Source organism: Strongylocentrotus purpuratus, unplaced genomic scaffold (assembly GCF_000002235.5).
Source record: "Strongylocentrotus purpuratus isolate Spur 01 unplaced genomic scaffold, Spur_5.0 spur5_scaffold_18, whole genome shotgun sequence".
NCBI lineage: Eukaryota > Metazoa > Echinodermata > Echinoidea > Camarodonta > Strongylocentrotidae > Strongylocentrotus > Strongylocentrotus purpuratus.
In genome coordinates this window covers 14,622,001-14,640,451 of record NW_022145603.1, presented here as the reverse complement: position 1 = coordinate 14,640,451, position 18,451 = coordinate 14,622,001, and the positions used below count along the sequence as shown (strand labels likewise).

At 37.3% G+C, this 18,451-nt stretch overlaps 1 protein-coding gene across 2 annotated transcripts; it reads left to right on the top strand.

The window, feature by feature from the left end:
- The first annotated feature begins 410 nt into the window (after positions 1 to 410).
- On the top strand, positions 411 to 14,484 carry LOC583266 (histone-lysine N-methyltransferase KMT5B). Of its 2 annotated transcripts, XM_030989266.1 has the most exons (8): positions 411 to 514; positions 3,724 to 3,898; positions 5,674 to 5,842; positions 7,472 to 7,581; positions 8,702 to 8,868; positions 10,839 to 10,995; positions 11,628 to 11,794; positions 12,977 to 14,484. In XM_030989266.1, exons 2-8 carry the CDS (start codon positions 3,747 to 3,749, stop codon positions 14,374 to 14,376), a joined length of 2,322 nt encoding a protein of 773 aa, XP_030845126.1. In that variant the 5' UTR covers positions 411 to 514; positions 3,724 to 3,746; the 3' UTR covers positions 14,377 to 14,484. The 2 variants fall into 2 exon arrangements, with proteins under 2 accessions (XP_030845126.1, XP_030845127.1); XM_030989267.1 differs by lacking the exons at positions 411 to 514; positions 5,674 to 5,842 and having other exon boundaries at positions 3,788 to 3,898.
- Positions 14,485 to 18,451: the final 3,967 nt, after the last annotated feature.

Sequence of the window (18,451 nt, the reverse complement as noted above, 5' to 3'; positions counted from 1 at the left end):
ACACACTGTCTTAATTAGGGCCCATAGGCAGTTATAACCATGATGCAATTTTTTTCTAAACTTCTAAAGGCCACATCAGTTCTTTGTCAATGTGAATTTCTATACAATCATAATTATAATTTCTTGTTTTTTAATCGACTTTAGTACTTTGTCGTCTGCAACGAAACCTTTGACCTCGTATATCAATATGACCGCTCACCTGCAACTGCGTAGTATATTCATCCGCACTGTATTTGGTTTTTCATATTTTTATACAGAATATTTAGATCTGGAGATGAAATCATAGCTTTTGATTACAAATGACATTATGATCGATCTGAAGCTGATATTTTCTAATTTCAAAGATTTGGAACATTAAACAAATTATGAACTATGTTTTCCTTAAATACTATACTGGCAGCCGTGCTGCGCCCTCAGCCATTTTCGAGTTCAACGTTAGTGCAATGCGAATGCACATATTGACGATAGAATTTCCCGTAATCCTATCTTTTCTACAGATAATTGCATGTTACAGGTAGGATTTTCTTGGATTTATTGACATTAAGATACATGTTAATCGGTGTGTTTTGCTTGAAATTGTTTTATTATCATTCCTTTACCATGAAAATGGAGCCTTTCGGACACCGGTATTTATTTATTTTGAATGTTGACGATGGGCGCGACATACGTAGATGTGTGTGTGTGAGTGAGTATGGAATGGATTGATAGCGGAAGTTTCCTTTCGCAACACTGATGTTTTTATGGCATTTTAGTCGCATTTTCATTATTGTGAGAAAATAGGAAGTGAAAAACCGTCATTTTAACATTTTGGAATGTTAATCTGGTATTGATTATGTTCCTTTTCTCCTGAACTGTTTTAAATTTCTTGATAATAATCCCATCATTTCAAATCTAAAAATAGATCCCAACATGCATTTCAGCTAACGTTTATGACGTCACGCTTGAGGGAACCCCTCTGACGTAGAGAAGGGAAATCCCAAAATTACTGACGCGAACGTTAGGTGGACCATTTTGAAATTTGATGCACAGTTTGTAAACTGTTTGAGGATAAATAGTATCAGTATGCCTAACAGTTATTATTATGAAAGGGACTTTGCCTCAGATTCTTAACAGCTTGTGCTGCAAAATAGAAGTTCTAGACCGAATTTTTGTGTCTCTTTTGTTCGTTAGCCTCTGATTTGGGATTTGGGTAGGGTCGGCTCCGCTCTTTAGAGACAGAACAGACCCATACGCTTTAGTGTTCATGTTCTTTGTAACGTTTCTTTACATCAAACTTGGCCAAACTGATGCCTAATTTTGATATTTTACCGGATGCATATCCAATTTATTTTATATTGTAAATTAGGCCTAGGCAGTAGGCTACATCAGTTCCACTTAGCAACATGACTGAAATAATCTGTTAAAAGGTCCCTTTTGTTGGAAATTATGGGTCAAAATCGACATCCATGTTGAAAATCTTGCAAGCCGTATTTTAATTCTCGCTGCGCATGACGTCATCTAAATCTCATTCCTTCTAGTCTACCCCGAAGGCAAAATGATTATGAAGGAAAAACTGTGTGCGAGATACAAGCTCGTAATGACGTTATCACAGTTTTTACAATATATAATAAATCAGATATGCATCTGGTAAAATATCAAAATTAGGCATTAGTTTGGCCAAGTTGGTGTAAAGAAACGTTACAAAGAACATGAACACTGAAGCGTATGGGCCTGTTCTGTCTCTAAAGAGAGGAGCCGACCCTACCCAAATCAGAGGCTAACGAATGAAAGAGACAGAAATTTTTTGTCTAGTGCTACAAGCGCAATGATAATGCAATCATATTATTAGGGTCTAGCTAGGCCTAGACTATATTATAGACCCTATTCATAATCATATTCATAATTATAAACCTTTACTCTATTATTTAGGTCAGTCAGCACTCAGCAGGGTCAGAAATCCCATGATGTTTACAATTACATGTCGATCGCCTGTCTGATTAACCAGATATTTATGATTGGAATTAAACATTTCAAAAACCGTTTTCCCCAACAGTTTTTATAACACTACGTCTACAGTCTATTGGATAAATTATGAGTGGTGTAACCGGTCACTCAAAGATTTTTATATTTTTGAGGCACTTCATGATCGTTTTGAAACAAATTTTGTATATACTATAGGGCTTCCATATTCTTGCACCATATCATAGACACTGATAAAATGTAGGGCATCTCAGATTTAACATTGTTAAACGATGCCTTTAAAGGTAAAGACCAGTATATTGGAAACGCCCCAATTAAAAATGAAATGGAAGCTCTTATACCAATATGTGAAGGAATATGTTTTGACTAAAACAAGATGATAAACATTTTGCAGGGAAACCGCCTACTAGTTGATATATTTGGTAAATTAGTTTATCTATTGGTGTGTGAGATATAAACGCATGTGTCCGTAGTCCCATATACATGTACATCTTTCTGTGTACAGTAACTACAGTGCTTGTAACTTTACGAAGACTGGGCCAAATTTCTTGTCATTTTGATGATTCCAGAACCTTGCAGTACACACCAATACTTATATGCTAGATGATCAACCTTTTCTGATCGATTCCACGACGTTTCTTTCACAATGCAATCGCACGACCATAACTGGTCTTTATCTTTAAAATTTAATGGTATTATGCAAAGTTTGGGGAAATTTTGAAATTTGGATGGATAGTAATTCTTTAAAATTTTGATATATTTGGATGCCTCTGTGGATGTATTATTAGCGCTAGAATATCTAGCCCCTACAACACTTCTGCTTTTGAGAAATTGAATGCAACATTTACCAGTGCTCCCGGTAAATTTTAAGTAATCTGAATGGCGCCTTACATGTAGGCCATTCCATGATCGCTGTGACTATGAAAATCTCAGAATATGCAGTTCTGAATTCTGATACATAATTTCAAAACGGGAATAGCAAATCGGTCGATTGTAGTCAAGGAACATTGTTTTAAAGCTAATGTATTATCAGTCTTGAGAGGAAGCTACATGTACCTATACAACATAAAGAGTTTATTACGCACTCTGCACTAATCAATCGTGACCACTATGAGAGACACCACACCACAATATCGTTGTTTAGTTGCTGAAAAGGCTTTCGACGAGGTGGGCAACGATGTTATGTTCTCTTACTTTATCCATCATTATTTGAATCTTTATTTCATCTTTTACGTTTCACAGAAAGAGGGGATGACTGAGCAGAGATGGTAGTTGGTAGAGGGGCCTCTTGTCCCGGAAGAGGCCCCGCATGTAGCTCAGGGACAAACGCCAGAGACTTGGCAATCGAACAACGATGTTTTGTTCTCTTACTCTATCCATTATTTAAATGTTTATTTCATCATTTACGTTTCACAGAAGGAAAGAGTGATTGAGCAGAGATGGTAGTTGGTAGAGGGGCCTCTGGTCCCGGGAGAGGCCCCACGTGTAGCTCAGGGACAAACGCCAGAGACTTGGCAATTGAACAACGATGTTTTGTTCTCTTACTCTATCCATTATTTAAATCTTTATTTCATCTTTTACGTTTCACAGAAGGAAAGAGTGACTGAGCAGAGATGGTAGTTGGTAGAGGGGCCTCTGGTCCCAGGAGAGGCCCCGCATGTAGCTCAGAGACAAACGCCAGAGACTTGGCAATCGAACAACAATGTTTTGTTCTCTTACTCTATCCATTATTTAAATGTTTATTTCATCTTTTACGTTTCACAGAAGGAAAGAGTGATTGAGCAGAGATGGTAGTTGGTGGAGGGGCCTCCGGTCCCGGGAGAGGCCCCGCGTGTAGCTCAGGGATGAACGCAAAAGACCTCGCAGATAACGATGACCTCGCCACTAGCCTTATACTTGACCCCTACCTCGAGTTCACCACACACAAGATGAACACTAGGTAAGTAATTTATTCAACGCTGCCCATGTTCCTTTCACGTCATGACATGAGTTTTCAATTTGATAATGAAAAGTTTCTTTTTTACTTTGTTTAATTTTTGAAGATACATAATTTTTCATCTTTTTATAATCTAACCATTCTTCAGTAACTTTGATTTCTTTGAAATGAAATCATTGTAGCTATCACGTCGGGTTGGTTGTCTCTTAGATTATTTGTCCCGACATGAATAATGACTTCTGTAACTGCTTGATCTTTGGCAATTTGTGTTGCAATGTCACATACATGTATGTCTTCAGCTTTCGCTCCAGGGAGTGTTTAACAGGAAATTTGTTTGGAGCGATACAGTTTAAGGGGTTTATTTTACGAAGCATTGAGTCTCAATCAACAATACTTCAGCCTTTTGTGTTTTTTTCCTGAAGAGCTTAATCCGTTTATTCCTACATGTACATGTATAGTCTTGAAGTTGATAAGTCACTGTTTTTGTGGTTTTGTTCGGAGTTTGGTCATTTCCACTTTCATCCATCTGTAGATTTTCAATTGTTGTCTGAGGCACTTGCTCGTTCATTGTTTCCCTGCTGTCGGTGGCTACGGGTCATTCACCTTTCGTTCCCGGGTAGGAGGGGCATTGCTTGTCTCTTTTTCTTTCGGTTGACATTCACTAACATTAGAGGAGCTCCTCTCATTCTGCATTTTCCGCTTGATTGTGTTCTCGCATTCAATCTTTTCACTATTCCTCGATTCTGGAGTTGGATTAACTTGGGCACTCATATTAATGTCAATTAAGGATAGTTGGTATTCAATAGAATCCAGTCTCTCTGGAATTGCCACTCATCGTTCACACAGCGGCTTACCATAATCGCTCTCTGTAGGCGATCCACACCAAATGCATAGAGGGCTTTCATGAACGTCGATATCTATCAAACATTCTATTGTTTGCGATTTATTCATGCATTTGGTCAAACTATCATCTTGTTCAACATGGCTGTGTTCTTCCTTGTTTCCAATGTAAACATCAGATATTAAGTTTTCATCGATACCAACTGTAAGGGAAAAGTTTTTGGAGATATTTTCCTCTAAGTTTGGGAGAATGCGGCACAATTCACATTCAATGAATTCAGTTTCATTTGTGTCCTTTCCTTGGTTAAGTTTCGATATGCGAAGGTGGGAAATAGCTATTGATAGGCTCGATTTCGTAATATGTATGTATTTGGGCAACTTGTATTTAAAGTTTGGATGTCCTGGTATACCCTTACATGTGTTCATCGTAAGTTGCTTAGCCATGATTTATCAATATCATATACGTACATAGTTCAAGTAGAAAAAAAGAAGATATGGTCAAATAAATTTCTCACCATATAGGCATTTCATCGACCTATCTCAGTTTCAATGACGTCAATATCCCCCGTTACACAGGTTCGGACTATGGTGATATCCAATCATTCGAACAGAGTGTAATCACAATAGAACAGCTCAAACACAAAACACTATTCCAGAATGAATATTCTTCTAATCGAGGAAAACTTCCAGTTCATTTTCAAACTAATAATTGAGGTCTCTCTGGCGTTGATATATTCACAAAATGTGTCCTCTTATGAATGTTTTCCTTCCAACAAAGACGAAACTTAACTGACAAATTTTATCGGCTGATGTCGCACGACTAGTATACATGTATCTCTCATCGCTCCATATATTTATGTATGAAACTGCATATTTTTACAAGTTTTTTAATACAAAGATGGAATCTAAATGAAATGAATTGAATTGAATTGATTCAGATTTCGGCCCGTGACAACACGCACAGAGCATTTGCGTTACGTCTTACGAATGTTCAAGGAAGACGAGAACTATGACAAGGCCTACAACAGGCTCATGGCCTCAGGAGACTGGGCTAACGTTTTCCTCTCCAACAAGTCAAAGCTTCAAGTACAAGTATTCAAAGAACATGTAAGTCACCAGTCTGGAGCTTAGAGAGTAGTGTACGCTTAATAACACTTGATAATTTGCCCTTTCCCCCTCAAACTATACCACCAGGGGAGTGTTTCACAAAGACTAAGATCGACTTTAAGTTGGATTTAACTATGGCAGGCTGTTCATACCACTAGTTCCTCTAACCATTCCTCGCATCAGTTTTTGAAAGGACATACAAATCATGTTCACAAACCTACAGAATTTACATGTTTTAATAGTTCATTATTGAAGGAAAAAACATTATCTAAAGATCATAATGGTGAGAGCAAACAGTGGCATGAATGGCCTGCCATAGTTAAGTCCAACTTAAAGTCAGTCTTAGTCTTTGTGAAACACTCCCCAGGTGTGATAAGACCAAAACATGCTAACTGCTTACAATGATGAATATAGATACCGGTATGTCATATAATATTACATTGTGTATATCAAATAGATCTTTTCTACTTTTCATTACCGGTAAATGACTTCATAATTTCCTAAATTATTTTGTAGGTGCAAAAAGCGTCTCTTGAAATGGATATTGTGTGCTATATGTTGTCAATATTTTTATTTCCATTATTATTATTATTATATTCATTATTATAACAATGATTGTTACTAATACATGTATATTCATTATTAGTATTATTAAAGATAAACTTGAGTTCTGGTAAAAAAAAGAAAATGAATTCTCACAGAATCTAACGAAACTTACACTGAATGTTCAAGATTACAAATAAATGTCATGTGCCAAACAATTTTGGAAGAAAATGTATACTGGCTGAGTAATGAGCATAGAAAGATAAGGAAATCAGGGTAGTACTAGCCCTGACACCATGTGTGTTGTCCCATATACATCTTTCTGTTTAAAGGGGAAGTCCACCCTGAAATTAAGTTAGTTTTAATAGGAGTAGAAAAATGAGAGAAACAAGTCAGTGAAAGTTTGAGCAAATTCCGATTAAAAATAAGGAAGTTAGGATTTTTGAAGTTGTGATCAATCAAACACAAATTGGCAACTCTATGACGTATCATGCGAGCTCAACTTCCATTTGCTCAGTACTAAAAAAATCTAAAATTTTCATTTTCCCTCGAGAAAAATTTCAACCATACATGCACCCTAAATATATTAATTGCAAATATGTTTCTATACTCCCCCTGCAAGGAACAAATATATATTCCGTCATCAATAACGAAGAAAACATGATTTTATGGAATATTATGCACAAAGCAAATGAAGGAGAGCTCGTATAATAAGTCACAGAGTTGCCAATTTGTATTTGATTGATCACAACTTCAATAATTCATAACTTTCTTATTTTCATTCAGAATTTGCTCAAACTTTCACTCACCTGATTTTCTTATTATTCTGCCTCTATCGAAACAAACTTATTTTGGGGGTGGACTTTCCCTTTAAGTGATTGTTACTTTACCAAGACTCTGCCAAATTTATGATGATTTTGATGACTCCAGAACCTTGCATTACACACCATTACTTACATACTATATGATCAACTTTTCTGATCCATTCCACACCTTTTCTCTCACAATGGTGAATGCAATCACATTACCAGAACTCAAGTTTATCTTTTATCTTCTAATACTCTTTTCTGTATGATTATTTTACAGGTATTCCGTTACCTGGGTATGTTTGACACAGACGCTGGTTTTGAGATTAAGCCTTGCTATCGATATTCACTCGAGGGTGAAGGAGGGAAGATTGTGACGACATGTCACTGGTAAGACATGGCTTCCTAAAAGATTTATTAATTTATAGACACCAAATTTGTTTTGAGATTAAACCTTGATTTCGATATTGACCGGAGGGTGCAGGAGAGAAGATTGTGACAACTACATGGCTTCCTAAAAGATTTATTAATTCATAGATGCCAATTATGATGTAAATAACTTTTTTTGAAAACGGTGATTTTTAAACCTTCCAACATGTTGCAATTTTAAGATTTTAAGGCTTGTTTTCTTTTTGATATTCTTCCTTCTTCTTCTGGTAATCTTCAAAGGGCTATGCAGCTGATCACACACATCTGTAGAAAGATTACCAGTTTTGAATAGCGTCAAACACAATGCCATAGAACAAAAGTTGACACAAGATGTGCAGAAATCTTTGCCCTTTATTTTTATGCGTCTGGTACAGTCAAACCTGGTTAAGTGACCACCTGTCATCAAAGACCACCTGTCTACAAAGATCACATTTTTTGTTTCCCTTGAAAATGGTTTCTCGATGAAACCGACATACTTAAAGAACCTGTCTGTAAAGATTTCTTTTCTTGTTTCCCTTAGGGCAATTCCACGGTAACGGAAGGACACTCAGACAAGATTTTTGAACTTCAGGTTCATACTAAAAGAAATGTTTTATTAGTATGTATTAAACTATGGGGAACAAAATGTGTTTCAGTCAAGTGGAAAGCTTCATCAACTTCACAAAGTTTGGATAAACACTAATTAACTGGAAAAACCATGTCCATTTTTATGTCCTTCCGTTACCGAGATAATTAATATGCACATTCTTAAACTACTTAACTATAATGACAATTTTTTTGGGGAGAATTAAAGGCACTTATATAGGTATTATATCTGTACTGTTTCACATCTTATACTAATAAAACAGTTCTTTTAGTATGAACCTGAAGTTCAAAAATCTTGTCTGAGTGTCCTTCCGTTACCGTGGAATTGCCCCTTAGGTGTTTTTATAGAGAGGTTCCCCTGTATATGTTAGGGCTCTTAATGAGAAGATGCTAAGCCTAACCACAAATTGAAAAATGGCTGTCCCAAAATTAGCTGACGTAATCAAGAGATAATACACCGTGATTGACAAGTGGATTTTCTGCTCTTTTACAACAGGTCCAAGCACGAGAAGATAGACAACTTGGTAGGCTGTATTGCCGAGCTGACAGAGTTTGAGGAGAACACTTTCCTCAAATCGGGAGAGAATGATTTCAGCATCATGTTTTCAATGAGGAAGAACTGTGCCCAGCTGTGGCTTGGCCCTGCGGCCTTTATCAACCATGGTAAGTGCGGCCAAGATCATGTTGTCCTAAAATGATATTTGCTCCAGGTTTTACTTACCTTTACTTCAAGGTATTAAAGGTACTATGTCCCTTTTGCAGCCAACCTCAAATTCTGTAGAACTATGAACTGCAGGAATTATGAATATGTCATGTATGTCCTTTCTGTGAAATTTAAACGTTAGCAGTGTCCTCATATTCAAATTATGCAAGGAAACCCGTTTACTTGCTAGACTTCACTGTCAGACACTATTGAGTGACTGACTGGCTTTTTTTCTTCTTTGGTAATAACATACATGAAAAGAGTTGTAAAGGGTACATAAGCATTTGTCTACATCAATAACCCACTTCTTGTGATGGCCAAGATTAAACTGATTGAGTCTTTGCGCAGCATAAAACGTATGACCATTCGGTACAATTGTCTGAAAATCAAGACTATTACTTTTGGGCTCTATAGCCCTAAAGTCGATTTGACAACTAATAGTCGTTATTTTCCCACTTGAAGACATTTTCAAGCCCCACCTTTTTTAGGGAAGTTCTAAATTAGTATTATCTTTCAAATGCAGTTGGAATTTAACTTTTTCATTTTTTTGGCCTGCAAATGGGACATAGTACCTTTAAGTAACTTTGCTTCTGATTCTAAACAAAATCCTGGATTTTAATAGCTCATGCTGCAATCATAATTATAAATCTTTTGGTCAGAAATGAATCCCATGACTTTTACAAGCCAAATGCATGTTTGATTATCAAGATATTTATGATTGGAATTAGACATTTCTAAAATCGTTTTCCTCAATGGTTTTTTATAACACTACAGTCTATTGGGGAAAATGAGTATGGTAAAACCGGTCACTCAAAGATTTTTACTTTTTTGAAGCACTTCATGATCATTTTGAAGCGCATTTTTTGTAGGGTTTCAATATTAGACCATATCACAGACACTGATAACACGTTATGAACAAAATGTAGGGCTATGCATTGCAGATTTGTTAAACTGGAAACAATGTTAAACAATGGCTTAAGTTACCATTAAGTTTGCGATCAGATTTTACATGTGTATTAGGGTTTGCGTTGATCATTATACATGTAGGTCCTCAACAGAAAAAGACCCTCCATTTTGTAAAAAGTTGTTTGACACTACGTCACAGCGAAGCTACTGATTCAGCCAATTTGATGTGCCCCTTCGTATAGTATAGTGATTCAGCCAATTTGATGTGCCCCTTCGTATAGTATAGTGATTACAACTTTCATAGCATCGTAACTTTCTATTTTGAATTTTCTCATTGAATTTTTCACCAATCTACTTGTTGTTATTTTTCTGCTTTCTTTTCAAGGACTTGTCTATTAAGGGCATTATTTAACAATGCAAAATCTGAAATGCATGTTATCAGAGTCTGTGATATGGTGTTATATTGAAGCCCTTTAAAAATTGTGCTTCAAAATGATCATGAAGTGCTTCAAAAAAGTAAAAATCTTTGAGTGACCGGTTTTTCCATACTCATTTTCCCCAATAGACTGTAGTTTAATCAAAACCGTTGGGAAAAACATTTTTTTGAAATTTTTAATTCCAATTATAAATATCTTGATAAGCAAAAATGTGATCGGCTTGTAAAAGTCATGGGATTCTGACTGACCTTAAGGTTTACAATTATGATTGCAGCACGAGCTAAGTCCAGGATTTTGTTTAGAATCTGAGGCAAAGATACCCAAATCCTTTAAGTTAGGATTTTCCTATAAAAGTTCTCATCAAAGTCATTATTATTACAACATGTTCTAATGATTCTACATGTAATAAGAAAAACCTACAGATTTGCTCCCTCTCTTGTTTCTTATTGGTTCTTCATTTTTTTTTTGTTTTTTTTTGTTGTTGTTGTTGGTTGTTTAAATTTCTTCTCGATCAGTAATTATCACTTCATTTTATTTTCATGTCATTGGTTTTATGCATCTGCTTTCTCTATCTCTCTGTCTCTCAGATTGCCGTCCCAACTGCAAGTTTGTGGCCACAGGGCGCGACACAGCTTGCGTTCAGATCTTGCGGGACATAGAGCCGGAGGAAGAGATCACCTGTTACTACGGAGAAGACTTCTTCGGGGAGAACAACTGCTACTGCGAGTGTGAAACTTGTGAGAGGTAAAGGCCCAAGCATCAGATCGTAAATGTATATCTTTTGCGACAAGCATTCCACTTTTAAGTGTCCTTAAGATATGGCAGATGCATGAGGAGAAGGTGCATACATTTTTGCACACATATATTCCATATTTGTTTCTTGACTATATTGCTTTAAAATATGCTCTAAAATCCTTTAATTGTCAACATTTATGTTGTTTTCAGAGACTTTACATTTCATTTAACAATGTATCAATACGAAAAAATTGATTATTGTTGCCAATTTGAAGAACAATATGTGCTTAATTTAGCCCTTAAAAAAATCCTGTCCTGAACAGGTTTAAGAGTTCTCCCAGGAACTGTAATAAATGTAAATGTAGGTTATCATTACCTCTTTTTCTCTCTCTCTCGTCTCTCTCTCTCTCTCTCTCTCTTTTCTCCTTCTCTTTTTTCTCTCTCTTTCTTTCTCTCTCTCTCTCTCCTTTCCGCTTTGTTTTTCTCTCTCTTTCTTGCTCTTTATCTCTCTCTCTCTCTCTTCCACTCCTCTCTTTCTCTCCTCTCTTTTTCTCTTTCTCTCTCTCCTTCTTTCTTTCCCTCTCTTTCTCTCTCTCTTTCTCCCTCTCTCTTTCTCCTCTCTTTCTTTCTCTCTCTCTCAGACGGCAGAGTGGTGCGTTCACGCCCAAGGACTCGCCGGACAAGAAAAAGGAAACGCCAAAGTACAGTCTCAGGGACACCAACAAGCGCATCATGCGACTCAAGAAGCAGAAAAAAGCCACCGGTAAAGAACAGAACAAGCCACCAAAGCACATCCTACATAGAAGCGGTAAGCCAATAATCCGACCTCGTACCTCGATATTGATGATAATGATAATTTTCTTTATGCAGGGTAGCCTCATCTGCATCAGTGCTTTTCCTCACGAGGGTCCTGCAATTACTATTACCCCAGCAATTGCCAGGTACCTATTTACACCTGGTTAGAGAGTGGCCAATGTGGATTAATGCCTTGCCAAGGGTGTTTGTGTCGGGCTGGGATTCGGACCCTCATGCCTTTGATTGAGAGTCGAGTGAATGAACCACAAGACCTCCAGAGTGGTCTATTTGGTTCTACAACTGACGTCCATGGCGAAAGAAGCTTCATGGGCATTTTCTTAAATCAAATTGCTAAGCTTCTACTATGGACAAACCCTATACCTTTTCTAAACCTAACCCGAACTCCATCTCAACCCTCGCCCTAAATTTCTATTAAATCACATTGAAAGTATCTACATATTTTATTGTCTGTAGAAAACAAAGCTTGTCCTGAATTTTAGAATATCTTTACTCTGAATGTAATTCTGCACAATTGGCTACTAACCACTTGTAATATAAAGAGAAGTCAAATAAAAGATAAATCATTAGATTAAGTGTTTTAAACGAAAAAACCCATGTCAACTTTATATAACCGTAAAGGGACTTGGTAACATTGTTCAGATGAGAGATGGTGATGCTAAGGTAGTGAATTCAATGCTAGATGTACAAATAAAGATAATCTGAAAATTTAAGTGAAAACGGACCATTATTCATGGTACAAATTGGGAAAAACTGATCTGATCGATTCCTTAATTCTCCCAACTATATTTTTACAATTTAATTATATTTTAGGTGAATGTAAATCTTCACTAAACAATAAAATGGCTCTACATTCCATTCCAGCCAGTTAAGTGATGACAGATTTTTTATAGCCTGTTTTATGTTTTTTTTTTTATGGAAAAACGGTTGGGAAAATTTTTAAATGGTTGGGAGAATTTACTCGTAATCACTGTTAGAGGGTGTCGTACATCGACGCCTTCAAAGAAAACCATAGATATCTTCGTGGTTTGAGAATTTTTTGAAGATTTTTTGCATGTCAGAGGGTTAGTACAGTAGAAGGAATATAGTAAGTAACATTTTGTACACAAAATAAGCAATTTTTTTCATCAACCTTCAACAATGTTACCGAGTCACTTGTGGTATTTCCTAATTGCAGATTCAGAAAGCAGCCTGAGCTCAACAAATAGCAACACGGTAACTTCATCCAAACAAGTACTAAGCACCAAGCCTCGTTCTAACCGACGCCCTCTGTCCCCGTCAAGGACAACCAATGAGGCTCTAGTCGACATCCTAGCTGAGCAGAAATGCCTCTCAAGATGCGATGCTGAACTCATGCTAGCCGAGGGCTACAAGGTCAGGGGTTCAAACCCCATCCCGATAAAGGATGCAAAGGTCCTCCTCACACCGCACAAGTATGATAAAGACACAAGAGTTCTGGTAGCTGGTGGTAGTGGACGATCGTTGCGAAGCCGACGGAAACTCGAGGACGTCATTGGACCAGCCAGTAGGCAAAGAAGGGATAGGCAATCAGGAAGGACTAGAAACTCCCCTTCTCGTGTCCAGAGGACTAAAGAAACAAACGTGGTGAAACTGTGCAGCCCTGCTGGACGCCAGGAATCCGTTGCTTTGCGCTCACCTTTGCGTCGTTCAGGCAACGAGGATGGCGCCCCAGTGGCGGTTGCAACGGAACTGCATGTCGACACCCACGACCGCTCAAGGAAGAAAGTTGTTCTCCTCTCGCAATCATTGCCTCGATCACGGAGGATGTCCGTATCCCCATCATCAACTGTTCATTCGTCCTCATCTTCGCCATCTTTTAAACCATCGACACCCTCGCGAAAATCGCCATTGTCTAGAGCCGCGGTATCGCCTGTAAGGACGTTATCATCTCTTCTTTTAGCTCCATTGACCCTGACAAATAGGACTATGTCAAACTCTATACTCGCAGAGACCAAGGCTTTTTCCAGTCATAGCATAGATGTACCAACAGTCAAGCTAAAAGAAGAGATCAATTTATCATCAAACTCTCAGTCGAATGCAGCGAGTGCAGGCACTTGGGGTAGGACAAAAGACGATGATGATGATGATGATATCTTTATTGTAGTCGACGATGATGACGATGATACCGATGATGATTATCTTGACGCTGTGGAGGCGGTGTACAGTACGCCTAATCATGTAAGTCCGTCACCGAAGACCCTTGGATGTGAATTCACCGAATTGTCGGACGGAGGGGGTACAGCTCAGGAAAGTATGGGACATGAGAAAAGGAAATCGCAGAAAGTGACACAGAAACGGATAATGACTTACGAGTCTAGGATTTCTGAATGCAAGACAAAGTTGACGATCCGTGGAATACCCCAACTGGTATCACAACCTGTAGAAAGTTCATTGAACCCCAAATCGAGGGGACAGTGCAACGGGGAAGTCCAGAGCGAGAGCGCAAGCTTAGCGAAGAACGCGACATCTGCCAGCCAGATGAGAAGAAGCCGCAAGAGGCAGATGACCAAGTCGGAGGACACGACCAGTTCTGGAGGTCCCCCAAGAATGAGTTGAAACCCAACCTGTTGAAGGTGCCGCGCCTTAAGATCCGTGTGAAGGACCCAAACGGTGACATCGAGGAGGTCGTCACGTCATCGTCGGACGAGGAACGCAGTCCTCATCTGCATCAGGGCATCGTCAAAGAAGCTGTTGATTCAGTAAGTCCCAAAACAACCCTGTCCAGAAGGTCCCCTGGAAAGAAAAACAACGTGCAAAATCCCAAGAAAGAATCCCGCAAGCAATCCACCGCAGGTAGTCCCGAAACCGAACCGGACACGATGGTAGAGCGTAGAATCTTTCAGCCCAAGAATGCGCCTGCTCCTTTCCAGCTTCCCAATTTGATCACGGCAGGTTGCCATGAAGAGAGACAAGAAGAGGTCTCATCGGAGTCCATATCGCCGCCCGTACTCCCCAAGATCGACGATGACGAGGATCTCATCATCGATGTCGAGGACGAGTTTGACATTCCGCTGCCTCCGCTGGAACCAGAAGGACCTGGCCTCTTTGCGTCCTCTGAAGCCATGCCCCGCGGCATCGAGACGCAGAGGGTGCGCTTCAAGTTCGGTCAGGAGTCTATGCAGTTTCACATGCCCAAAGGAGATGGTATCTCATTCCCATGTTGAACAATCTCATTCAGTACCTTATTGCTAATTTGTTGTAACTTATTCATTTGTAGGTTTATGACTATTTCTATGATCCTTTGTATTCACTCAACTGCAGGTTTTCGGCAATTCACGTTAATAGAATAGAAATTAGAATAAGATCAGAAATATGGGTGGGGGGGGGGATCTTCTTTTTTCCAACAATTATTTTGTTAACACACCATATCAAAGTACTTTTAGCAGTTATATAAGTCTGTGTGTGTGTGAGTTTTCATCTGGTTAGCCAGGAAAATAATTATGACAATTAATCATGTACCATATTGATACAATTTACAGTAGTCCTACTTGTACTGCAAGGTAGAAACAGAAAAGGCCTGACTTATTGTTCTGTTTAATTTCACTCTGTTTCGACTTTCGCTCCTTCCTCTTCTCTTTTTTGTTTTACAGTTATGTGCAATCTTAAGTAACTAGAGTAAATTCTTTTGTAGGTAATTGGTAATATGGCTTTGTGTTGTTGTTTTTTAAGTGTATGAAGACTACCAAAATTCTTGAATAATGGCGTGTTTGGCCGAGGTTTTTTTTATTTCAAAAGATACATGTAGATTCGAGTATAAAATATCTTTTTCTAACTTCTAAAAAAAAATAGTATGTTTCTGGATTATATGCGGAAGAAATAATCTCTAGGTGATTTATTTCGCCATGATTTTTTCAGAAGAAAACATTGAATATTGTCACCAATAATAGAATTAACATGTATTATTACGCTATTCATGCAATTTTCTCTTTACAGTCCTGTTTACAGCTCCGGGAGTTCCCTCCTTCCCCCCTCCCCCTCCCAGTGATTTTTAACAAGAAATCATTACATATGGTCACCAATAATAGAAATTACATGTATTGTTATGCTATTTTTGCAAAGTTGTCTTTTTCAGTCCACTTGAAAATTCCGCCCCCCCCCCCCCTTCCCTAGAAAAAACGCTGTAGAGCTTGACCTATTCAGGTTTGCATTTGCCAAAAAGGGGGAAACAAGACGATAAACCATTGAGGTTCATATTGCAGCTGTATTGTCGGTATGTGTGTATTCTCTCTATTGTATTTTCATACTGACCAGTACTTTTATGTGAAGGAAAGGAAGTGCATTTGATTATTCTGATTGGATGAAAAAACATTCAAATTTGAACAATCAGAAGAAAAAAATGTACACAATGATGAAAAATTATGGTGTAAGATGAAGTAACTGGTTGGGGGAAGAGAGTGAATGCCATGTAATCTTGGAAATCGCCCTGATTTATCCCAGCTTAAAAAATAAAATGAATAAAATTGACATACACAGCAGTGTTTTACAGATACATTAAAACCTGTCTATAGAGACCACTCAAGGGAAACAAGAGAAAGTGATTGCTGTATACAGGTGGCCTTTCTATACAGGTTCTACAGCATTCATTTCTTTTTGTGACAAAATACATGGCCACTATCGAGAGGTGGCCACTATAAAGATAGGTTTGTCTATTTGTTTTAAGTTTCATGGTAAATAATCCAGATGAAGCTGTTATTGGTCTTGTCTGTTTATCAGTTTGTACAATATACTGTTGCTATGTCAGGCATAGGTTGTGCTAATTAATATAGGACTGATTAATGATATCTGATCCCTGTAGTTTTGGAGTACATTTTGATAAAGCATGATGTTACCATCAAGACTAGTAAAACCAAAATATGAAAATTGGTAATCAAATTTTACTGCACTTTTTTGCCAAACTGATCTAGCAACACTTTTCTTGTGCTGTATAAGTGTCTTTAGAGTTTTTATATTAAAGCCCGTCTGCACTAGTTTGGCTAGGGGGATTAGACCTCCCTGCAAGGTCACTAACAGGTGGTTATCTCATCAAATCAGCTCTCAATTAACACAAGAAAAAGGGGATCATGGGGGACCAACAGGCACAGATTACCCATTGTTTGCTATATAGAGGGCGCAAGAGGCTATAATTGGTGCAGTAGGGATTTAAGACAAGTAAATCTGATCTTAGGAAAATATAATTAATGATTTTAGTATCTGTTGTTTGACACGGCTGTGATAGCAATGTTTCCACAACTTAAGCTAGATTAAAATACAATTTATTGTTACTTGTACAAACTTCAGACCAACTAGCTTCTGAATTAAATTCGGGTATAAACATTTAACATGTAACATTTTGCTGAAAATGGACATGTATAAATGAATTTTTATATTTTTGAGGATGTTAGGAAAAAGAATTATGCATTGGCAAATATTTCCTCTAGCTGCGTAGCTGACGGATACAACATAGAGAATAAAGAAGTGTTATTTTTGATGGTATTGGATCATTTTGGATGCGAATTGACGTGAGGGGTGTGTACAATAATAGTGTATCACTGCTAGATATAAATGTTTTGTAAATTATAATACTTGTTATTTTCTGAATACCTTTTTTTTTTCCTGTTTGAATTTAATCTTGTTGATGAACAAGTTAATGTTAGTCACTCCTGGATTGGAATTAATACACTTTATTTATTTTCAACAAAAGAAAAACAAATGTGTCTTGGTGTTTTTTTTTCTTCATGTATTCGTATTTTTAAGCATTTACAGAATGACATTCCAGAGAATTTTCAGTTTTGAAAAAACAAACATTTTAAACACATGAATAAATATCATCGGCGTTTTAAACCGACGAATTCGTCATTTATTTGACTGTATGGATTTGTTAGTATACAAATGATGCACAGGTTTGAGTGCGTCGGTAGGGATTGTGTGCACAAGGTACCTTTGAATGGTTTTAGACCAAAGTCATAGGTACCACGTGCACACAATTCCACCGGCCCACGAATTAAACCTGTGCATCATCTGTTTTATAAGATGGGGCCCCCAAAATTGTCAAAAATACAAATTATTTTACAGATTTACCGGATGCATGGCAAAATCATGCGTCCGGCAATTTTTTTTACCGGACGCATGATTTTTAACTTATGAAATTAAAAAAAAATATTAAAAAAATTGTCAGTGCACATTAAACTGTAAACAGATTATAAACAGATTATAATTATCAAAAAACACGAAAAATAAATAATTATCACCAAAAAAAAAAAAATTATCAAAAAAATCATTAAAAACAAAATTATATTAAAAAAAAATTTAAAGAATTTTTTTTGTTTTTTTGTTAAGGATATCGGGGGTATCGATCGCCGATATCGCGTGCATCCAGTAAAAATAATTACATGGTAATTGACCAATCAGATTGCAGGGATTCTTCTACCCATCTTATAATTCATATTAACACGGACGATATGTACACTGATATGTGGTACTTATTTATTTATGATATTAATAAAATATTGAAATTTAAATAGCAAGAATCATGGGACTAAAAAATGTCATTCCACAACAAAAAAACAACTTCAGTATTTCATAAATCGGACGAATGATTGATAGTAAACTCAAATTTTGCAAGTACTTGTAATCTTGTCATCCGTTTTTAGAT

Excerpts from the sequence above, each read along its gene's own strand:
- LOC583266 (XM_030989266.1), top strand. The coding sequence starts at position 3,747 with ATGGTAGTTGGTGGAGGGGCCTCCGGTCCCGGGAGAGGCCCCGCGTGT. Across the intron at positions 7,582-8,701 it reads ATTGTGACGACATGTCACTG|GTCCAAGCACGAGAAGATAG; the intron begins GTAAGACATGGC and ends CTTTTACAACAG. Across the intron at positions 10,996-11,627 it reads GAGTGTGAAACTTGTGAGAG|ACGGCAGAGTGGTGCGTTCA; the intron begins GTAAAGGCCCAA and ends TCTCTCTCTCAG.